The sequence below is a fragment of the Vicia villosa genome, unplaced genomic scaffold (assembly GCF_029867415.1).
Source record: "Vicia villosa cultivar HV-30 ecotype Madison, WI unplaced genomic scaffold, Vvil1.0 ctg.001954F_1_1, whole genome shotgun sequence".
Lineage (NCBI taxonomy): Eukaryota > Viridiplantae > Streptophyta > Magnoliopsida > Fabales > Fabaceae > Vicia > Vicia villosa.
The window spans coordinates 204,741-214,025 of record NW_026705790.1 but is presented as its reverse complement, the minus strand read 5'-3'; the positions used below and the strand labels follow the sequence as shown (position 1 = coordinate 214,025).

Genomic DNA, 9,285 nt, shown 5'->3' with positions numbered 1-9,285 from the left:
GACCAATTACCCGGCTATGAAGTCAATGATTGATACGTAAGTGGGATCGTTCTAAATATTCGTGTATATTTATATATTTAATTATTTGTGAGATTGATCTAAACATATGCTTTTATATTTTTGTTAGATCAATACAAGTGCTCCGAAGTCAAAGAGACGCACAGGTATCCCGGACTAAATCAAACAACATTACTTGGATCAAAGTGGAGGTACATTAATTTTCACAATTTTGCTTATAATATTTATGCTACTTGATAAAACAAGACAACTATAAAATCTTATTTGTTTTTCTATGTAGTGTCCGATACAGCAAAACAGTTCAGATTGCGGATACTGTGTTTTGAGGTTTATGAAGGAAATCATTCAAACGAATCAATTAGAGATTCCAATCACGGTATGGATTTATAACTTAAGATAATTTCTTATAATTTATTACATTTAACTAACACTAGTAGAAAAAACACTTGTTAAGTCGGTTAAAAATGACTTCTTAAGTCAGTTCCGAGCCTGACCTAAGATTTGTCGACATAAGAAGTTTTGACTTCTTAAGTCGGTTTTGGACCCGACTTAAGAAAATGTTATTAAGTCTGTTAATTTGCAACCGACTTAATAAGTATAGGCTTTTATTTTGTACCTAACTTAAGAAGTTCCTTTCTTAAATCAAATACCTGACAGGCTTTTTTTCCACTTCCATTTTACTGCAAGCAATTCTAAGGAGCTTCTACAAAGCGGCTTTTCGGAGCAAATCTAACAACGGGCAAACCAACAATTTCAACAATTCAAAGTAGCAAGTACAAGGAGCAATATTCAATTCATAACTAAATTAATTCTAAGGAACACAATAGTCACTTGTTAAAGAAACCGAATTTACATATGACTTCTCTCAGTTTTAAGGAGCACAACAACAATAATTACATCATTTCAAATGAGCAGGCACATCAACATTCAAGGAATCTAGTGAGCAGAATTTAAATCATAAACCTGACAGTTTGAAGGAGAAAAGTCTAGGACATCTTTTTCATAGTCAATACTTACATTGTTCTTACAAATAGTAGATAGCCTAAACCCACCACTTATATCTAATGACTATATTAAGATTGACAGTAGCTTCTCGATGTACACATTCATGTAGACATCAATATCTGGGTCAAGCTTGATGTCTCGAGATTGACAGTAGCTTTTTTATGCATCTCCAAAGTAATGTGTCCATTGTTGTTAGCCGAAGATGTCTCAGGATTTTCCTTTCGGTCAGTAGAATTCATCTCTTAAATGGGAGGAGGGTTTGCAATGGTCATTTGTGAAAAACTATTTTTCGAGAGCCTTCCTTTCATCTCACTATGCTCTTGACACAAGATGCACCAGTGCAAGCGGCAGTGTATACAGTATGCATTACAAGATGAATTCTGCAATCATATGTTCCAATCACAATAATTACAAGGTGAAAGAATTACATTTGAAAGTTTTGGTTCGTATGTTACAACTATAAAAAAAGAATCAGAATCTGAAAAAAATCTAAAAGCACTTCAAATGAGAAGCTGTTTTTAGTAGCTTCTCTAGAAAATCAGTTTATATAGCATGCATTTAGTTCTCTAGTGAAATAATCAAGACCGTAATATTAAGCAATAAATAATCTCAGGTGGAACTGGAAAATGCGGAACTTACTTTATCATAGCGACAAACTGGAAGGCAGCGACCACAGCCGTAGCACCATTCTGTTATGACATCGTCCTGGATGATGAAGCTGTAGAGGCATGATGAAGCTGTAGAGGTGTTTCATAGAATATTAATATTAAATTCCACTTGTATGTATCTCTATAGCATCAACTTCATTTCTCTTGATCAGATCAACAGTTGTAATAACATCCCTAACATATGTTACATCTCCTGGATCAATATACGAAAACAATATTCATAGCAGCTAAAAATATTGAATTAAATAAATAATTTAGAGAAAGCTAAGACTTAATAATCTCAGGTGGAACTGGAAAATGCTGAACTTTATCATAGGGACAAACTGGAAGGCAGTGACCACAGCCGTAGCAGTGTTCCGTTATGACATCGTCCTGCATGATGAAGCCAATTAAACAATACAAGTTTTATAAAATAGATTGAATGTTTAAGTAAAATCAAGTAAAAAACCTTCATTACTCTTGGTGCTCCGGTATTATATAAAACTTGCGAAGCAGATTTCGCTTGGAATGAGATTGCATTTTGTTGGAATTATAAAATATTGGAATTATAAATTTGTATTTAGGAGTCAATACATGTACCTAGAAGTCTATGCCTAGAAAATTACATACATGTATCTAGGAACTAGCAACATCCTTGAAAATCTTATCTTGTATTTACTCTCTGGTGTGTATATAATCAAATTACTTGAGTGTATTAGAAACTCAAGCATTTCACCAAATATTCACTTCTCTACATGGTATCAAGAGCTCTCGATCCTGAGAGACTTGCTTCCGCATAAACCCTAGCCGTCTTCATTTCGGTAAATCCCAAGTCACCTTCATCGTGACAATTTTTCTGCCTTTATTGCAGCCTTGTTACCCTTCATTGCAATTTTTTTTCTGCCTTCATTGCAGCCTTGTTACCCTTCATTGCAGCCTTGTTACCCTGTCCAGAAACACCTCACACAAACCCCTCTTTATTCCTTTCATCTGTCAACCCTTCATTGCTGTCTTTTAGGCCCCTCTTGAGGAATATTTCATCTTCTTGTTGTTATTTTTATTTTTAGCTTGCTACAAATGGCTAAAAAAAATTATGTTGATTACTCTTTATCATTCACCGAGGATGAGGTGAATCGTTTAAAGGTTATACTTGACTCTGTCAGTAAGCCTTTTGGAAGTTGTTCTCTACCGGCGACCGGCTTGAGCGTATGTTCTCAATCCTTTAGTGTTTGCGATAAAATACCTAAGAATGCTTGGATTTTGGACTCTGGTGCCACCGACCATATGACATTCAATCCCAGTTGGATTTCATCTTACACCTCCTCTGAGAAGAACCGTTATGTTACAGTTGCTAATGGTTCTTATGCTCGTATTGATGGCTCTGGGAGAGTTAACTTGCAACCTTCACTTCAATTACAGGATGTGCTACATGTTCCCACACTCTCTCACAACCTAATATCTGTTCGTAAACTCACCCGTGATCAGAATTGTAAAGTGATATTTTTCACTTCTTATTGTGTTTTTCAGGATCTTACCACGGGGAAGACAATTGGAGTTGCTAAGGAAAAGGGAGGGTTGTACTACCTATCTAATGAACCAAATTGTTCGAAGGTGTTGGCTTCCTACTTGCAGACTGAGTCTTCCGTGCCCTCTTCTCATTCCGCCGCACAAATTTGGCTTCAGCACAAACGTCTTGGTCATCCACCATTCTCTTTAGTTAAGTCTATGTTTCCTTCTTTATTTTTACATCATTCAGTTGAGTCTTTTAAATGTGACGTTTGTGAGTTAGCTAAACATCATCGTGTCTCTTTTACTCCTAGCTCCAATAGAAGTGCTGAACCTTTTGATCTCATACATTCTGATGTATGGGGACCTGCACCTATTTCTAATATTTCGGGTGCTAAATGGTTTGTATCATTTATTGATGATTGTTCTCGAGCAACTTGGATTTTCTTGATGAAGGATAAATCAGAAGCACCAAAATTGTTTATTAGTTTTTTAAATATGGTACAAACACAATTTGGCAAGGGGATTAAAAGAATCCGCTCTGACAATGGCAAAGAGTATGCCAATCACATCCTTTCAAATTTTACCAGTCAACGGGGAATAGTTCATGAATTTACATGTGTCGACACCCCACAACAAAATGGTGTTGCAGAAAGAAAGAATCGTCATTTACTTGAAGTTGCTCGAGCCATTCTCTTCCAAATGGCAGTTCCTAACTCATATTGGGGAGAAGCCGTTCTGACAGCTGCCTACTTGATTAATCGGGTTCCATCTCGCATGTTAGGTAATGTCAGTCCTGTTCAGTTTATGACTTCACGGTTTCCTTCTGTTTCTATTTTGCAGAGTCTCGAGTCTCGAGTATTTGGTTGTGTTGCCTTTGTCCATATCCATAAACAACACCGAAGTAAGTTGGACCCCCGCGCAGCCAGATGCATCTTTGTTGGCTATCCCCCAAACAAGAGAGGATATAAATGCTATCATCCTCCTAGTCGTAAGTACTTTGTCTCTAAAGATGTCACGTTTCATGAGAATTTAGCCTACTTCACTCGTCCACAGCTTCAGGGGGAGAGCATTCAGAATGTAGAATCTGATTCCGAATTTTTAGTCCTACCTGAGTTGCCCATGACTCCTCTTATAAGTCCTATTACCGGTCCTACAATTGAGTCCCCCGAGTCGAGTGTGAATCCTGTGTCAAGTCCTATTACTGATCCTCGTATTATTGATCATGCTTCTCCAAATACAGAATCTGAGTCGCCTGCTTCTATTTTTGTCCCTCCTTTGTCGTCTGTTTTGCAGGAACCATCATCCTCCATACCAACAAAAACTAAGGCTGCTGAGCCAACCTTGGTGTATCAAAGAAGAAGTAAGCCCGACCTGCTCCAAACACAACTCCAATTGCCAGAACCGGAGGTAAGTGTTGAAACTCATAATCCTATTAGTGATTCCCATAGCCCTGACACTTGCGATACTAATACAGATGATTTGCCTATTGCTTTAAGGAAAGGGAAAAGGTCATGTGCCAAATACCCTATATCTCAATTTGTCTCCTCTAAAAATCTTTCCTTGCAGCATCAAAGTTTTATTTCTGCAGTTGACTCTGTGGTCATCCCATCATCTGTTCAAGAGGCATTGAAAGATAGAAATTGGGTCCAAGCCATGGATGAGGAAATGAAAGCTCTTGAAAAAAATGGAACTTGGGAGATTGTTGATAGACAGGAAGGCAAGAAACCCGTTGGTTGCAGGTGGATCTATACAGTCAAACACAAATCAGATGGTACTCTTGATCGTTACAAAGCCAGACTAGTGGCAAAAGGATACACACAGACATATGGCATAGATTATGAGGAAACCTTTGCTCCAGTTGCGAAAATGAACACTGTTCGAATCTTATTATCTCTTGCTGCTCACTCCGGATGGGAATTACAACAATTTGATGTCAAAAATGCATTCTTGCATGGAAACTTAGAAGAAGAGGTGTACATGGAGATCCCGCCGGGATTTGGCCCTTCATGTGGATCCAACAAGGTGTGTCGATTGAGGAAAGCCTTATATGGGCTAAAACAATCTCCTAGAGCATGGTTTGGAAGATTCACAAAAGCAATGGTGTACTTAGGCTACAAGCAGAGTCAAGGAGATCACACTCTTTTCTTTAAGCACTCGCATGAAGGAAAGCTGACTATACTTCTTGTTTATGTTGATGATATTATTATTACAGGAGATGATCGGGCAGAGAAACAATTGCTAAAGGAAAAACTATCGGCAGAATTCGAGATGAAGGACCTTGGACAACTCAAGTATTTTTTGGGAATTGAGGTTGCTTACTCAAACCAAGGCATTTTCATATCTCAAAGGAAGTATATACTCGATCTCTTGCAGGAAACTGGGAAACTGGGATGCAAACCTTCAAGTGTTCCCATAGAGCAAAACCACAAGTTAAGCCTCGAAGAAGAAAGTGCCAAAGTTGACAGAGTCCAATATCAGAGGTTGGTAGGAAAGTTGATTTACCTGGCACACACTAGGCCTGACTTGGCTTATGCAATCAGTGTAGTGAGCCAATTTATGCATGACCCGAGAATGCGACACTTACAATCTGTTGATCGCATCTTGCAATACCTCAAGGCTACTCCAGGAAGAGGACTATTGTTCAAAAGAGGTGGAAGCTTAACTATAGAAGCCTACACCGATGCTGACTATGCAGGATCAATTAGTGATAGAAGATCCACTTCGGGATTTTGCACCCTCTTGTGTGGGAACCTTGTCACATGGAGAAGTAAGAAACAAAATGTAGTGGCTCGATCAAGCGCTGAGGCAGAATTTCGAGCTTTGGCTCAAGGAATCTGTGAGTTACTTTGGATGAGGATCATTCTAAATGATCTGAAAATACAATGTGAAGGGCCTATGAAGTTGTTCTGTGACAACAAGTCAACAATCAGTATTGCTCATAATCCTGTTCAGCATGACAGGACCAAACACATTGAGATTGACCGCCATTTCATCAAGGAAAAACTAGACAGTGGTTTAATAGCTACATCCTACATTCCTTCTAGGCATCAACTAGCAGATGTGTTAACAAAAGGCTTGCCACCTGATCGTTTCAATCAATTGACTTGCAAGCTGGGAATGATTGATATCCATTCACCAGCTTGAGGGGGAGTGTTGGAATTATAAAATATTGGAATTATAAATTTGTATTTAGGAGTCAATACATGTACCTAGAAGTCTATGCCTAGAAAATTACATACATGTATCTAGGAACTAGCAACATCCTTGAAAATCTTATCTTGTATTTACTCTCTGGTGTGTATATAATCAAATTACTTGAGTGCATTAGAAACTCAAGCATTTCACCAAATATTCACTTCTCTACACATTTGCAGGGCAGACATTTTCACAAGGCCTCGAACAATCAACTGGACAGTCCTCCGGATCAAATTCTGTTAAGAATGCATTACTTAGATTAAGCTAAGATAGTTAGAAAATAAGTTGAATAAGAATTATCTTACGAGCTTTGCAAAAGTGAAGATTTTTATCATCGTTGACATGGATCATCACCCATGGCTTTCTAAGGTGGCATAAGATGTCTCTTGCAGCTTCAATTCCTTCATTCACAGCACTGACAACCAACGCATCAGCAGCACGATCAATGCGATCAACTGCAACCATATAATCCAATCCAAGGGTGTGTTTGGGTATATAACTTAATTTAGTGATTGTGAATAGGCTATTTCTAAATAAAAGAAGCTATTTTCATAAACAACTTAATATATACAAGTTCTAAACTATTTTCATACAATTTCTAAAACACTCACATAAATGCTTAAGCCTTGTTTTGCTAGTAGATTAAGTCTATATTCATCTTTGGATTAAGATTGATACTAGATTTTAATATTAAAAAAATCTAATATCAAATAAATGATTAAATAAAACTATGATTAATAGAAAAGGTAAATTAATACACATAGTAATAATTAACAAAGATATATAGAAACAATGGTAAGTTATAAATAAAAATGTTAATACACATAGTAATTAACAAGTTCTTACAACATGTTGTGAGTAATATAACCATATGGAGTCACTTATTAATCTCACTTTTATGTCTCTTACATCTAGCATTCTTATATTAATATTCTTATGTCAATAATAGAAGTCAGTACAAATGGCATATCATTAACATTTAACCTAAAATTCACAACTTGCTACTCAATAATTGTGTCTTTCAATAATGTGTCTAGCACAAAAAATTAACTAAGACAAAAAGCTGAAATGGAAAAAACCATGCATGGATCCCCAGTCCACTCCACCACCTATATATGATTTATGTCGTTCAATTCAAATTCCAATGACAGGAACTTGAAATGGATGATACAAATATTAGAACCAAAATTTGTTGAACTTGGTTTCTTCAAATTACCTGGTCCCAAAAACAATTGAAAGTGCTCGTAGATAACAGTAAGTTGTATCAGACATCTGGTGCATTCAATTAGAAAATATTGTATTCCAGAAAATTTGAACTCAAAAATATAACACACATGTAAATTTAATAACTATAAATAACAAATGACATACCTCCTGCAAATTTGTTTCGAAGATTTTACCAACTTCTTTAACCAACTCTTGTGGAACTTGCTTTCCATCCATATCAAAGAGTACATAGCTGTAAAAAAATTATGAACTTCAATTCAGAAGTCACATACCCAATAATATATCCATACTTCCCATTGCCAACCTATAATCTCTTTCCATCTATATAATAAGTTTACATTCAGTTTGCATTCAAATGTGAGAAACCAAATAATTTTGTTATAGATGTAATTACAAAACCACCTTTCAGATTGTAGTTCATGCCAATGCCAACCTATAATCTCGTTCCATCTATACAATAAGTTTACGTGAACATGTTCCGTCTGTGAAGCAATGTTCCTGTCGAATTCTTTGATATAACAGAATACATGGCATCAAGAAGAAAATAAGTATGCAGAACAAAATACTTATCGAAAGTTTTGACGCCATCTCACTAGCTTCAGCACTGCTATGACCATCAACCCCCCCCCCCCCCCCCCCCAAATTCCAACTACAGTCTCCCTGATCCCCATCGGGCCTGCTCCAGCATCAAACACATAGAATCAGAAATAAATCTTCTAATGAAGCCTCTCGAACTCAAAACATAAAAGAAATTATAATAGTTTATTAGGATGGAATGCGAACATCGAGGAAATGGAGAGTGCAATCATCTTGTGATTTTCTTCAACCCTGGAGCATTGAGGACCGGTAACACGTCGTAGTTTGAGGAGCAGAATCGTAATCGAAGAGTCTCCAACGGGAGCGTTTTGGAGATTAGAACACCGCCAGAGCACCGCCGTCTTTGCAAACCGTCAAGCATGTGGATGAACCACCGTCAGTGAAGGGGATTGTGGTGGAAAGAAGAAACCCTAAAACGAAGGATAGGTAATTTGATGAGATCCTTCTAATCACGTCTAAAATTCAAGTGCAGATGTTTTTTTACAAGATTTCAATTGTAAATAATTTTCCAATTGCACCAAAGCATATAGTTAGGTCAGGGTCGAGGAAGGAAGGTCATGACGATGATATTGTCTAGAAGAAAGGTAGAAGAAGATATATGAAATCCAATTTTATTAAAAAATATTTTACCGATTAACAGAGTTTTTTTCTATTAAAAAATGAAAATAAAAGAAGGAAAATTTTGCGTCTAATTTTTCTTAACTTTAACGTACAGGGTTCGATTCCCTCACCTTACATATTGAAATTCAATATGTTAGAAATAAATAAGATTTCTTAAGTCAGATAGTTGATACCCCGACTTAATAAATAAACTTTTTAAGTCAGTTAGTAAACACAGCCGACTTAAAAAGTTTAATGCAAATTATTATTTTTTATTTAATCTTTGCTAAGTCAGTTTTAAATATATCCGACCTAACAAAGTTTCAAATATTTACGGAATTGCCACCGCATCGTTTCTTAAGTCAGGTGGCAGGTGAACTGACTTAACAACCTCTGCTAAAAAGGTATTTTTGTACTAGTGTAAATCATTCATATTATGTTTTTGTTATGTAGTACTTTGATGACTTCTATGCTGCTTCTTACACGA

General features: G+C 36.6%; 1 protein-coding gene and 1 long non-coding RNA gene across 3 annotated transcripts; both read right to left on the bottom strand.

The window, feature by feature from the left end:
- Positions 1–849: 849 nt before the first annotated feature.
- On the bottom strand, positions 850–2,212 carry LOC131637251 (uncharacterized). Of its 2 annotated transcripts, XR_009294297.1 has the most exons (3): positions 2,140–2,212; positions 1,663–2,063; positions 850–1,403 (listed from the first exon to the last, which is right to left on the bottom strand). It is a non-coding gene; the product is annotated as an uncharacterized LOC131637251 (long non-coding RNA). The 2 variants fall into 2 exon arrangements; XR_009294296.1 differs by having other exon boundaries at positions 1,663–2,206.
- Positions 2,213–6,539: 4,327 nt separating this feature from the next.
- Positions 6,540–8,230, bottom strand: LOC131637259 (uncharacterized). Its single transcript, XM_058907842.1, has 5 exons — positions 8,004–8,230; positions 7,746–7,833; positions 7,591–7,646; positions 6,680–6,775; positions 6,540–6,610 (listed from the first exon to the last, which is right to left on the bottom strand). Exons 1-5 carry the CDS (start codon positions 8,020–8,022, stop codon positions 6,540–6,542), a joined length of 330 nt encoding a protein of 109 aa, XP_058763825.1. The 5' UTR covers positions 8,023–8,230.
- Between the last annotated feature and the right edge of the window lie 1,055 nt (positions 8,231–9,285).

Coding starts and splice junctions, on each gene's coding strand:
- LOC131637259 (XM_058907842.1), bottom strand. Junction 6,776..7,590: donor TCAATTGTTTTTGGGACCAG/GTAATTTGAAGA, acceptor CTGTGAATGAAG/GAATTGAAGCTGCAAGAGAC. Junction 6,611..6,679: donor TCTTCACTTTTGCAAAGCTC/GTAAGATAATTC, acceptor CATTCTTAACAG/AATTTGATCCGGAGGACTGT.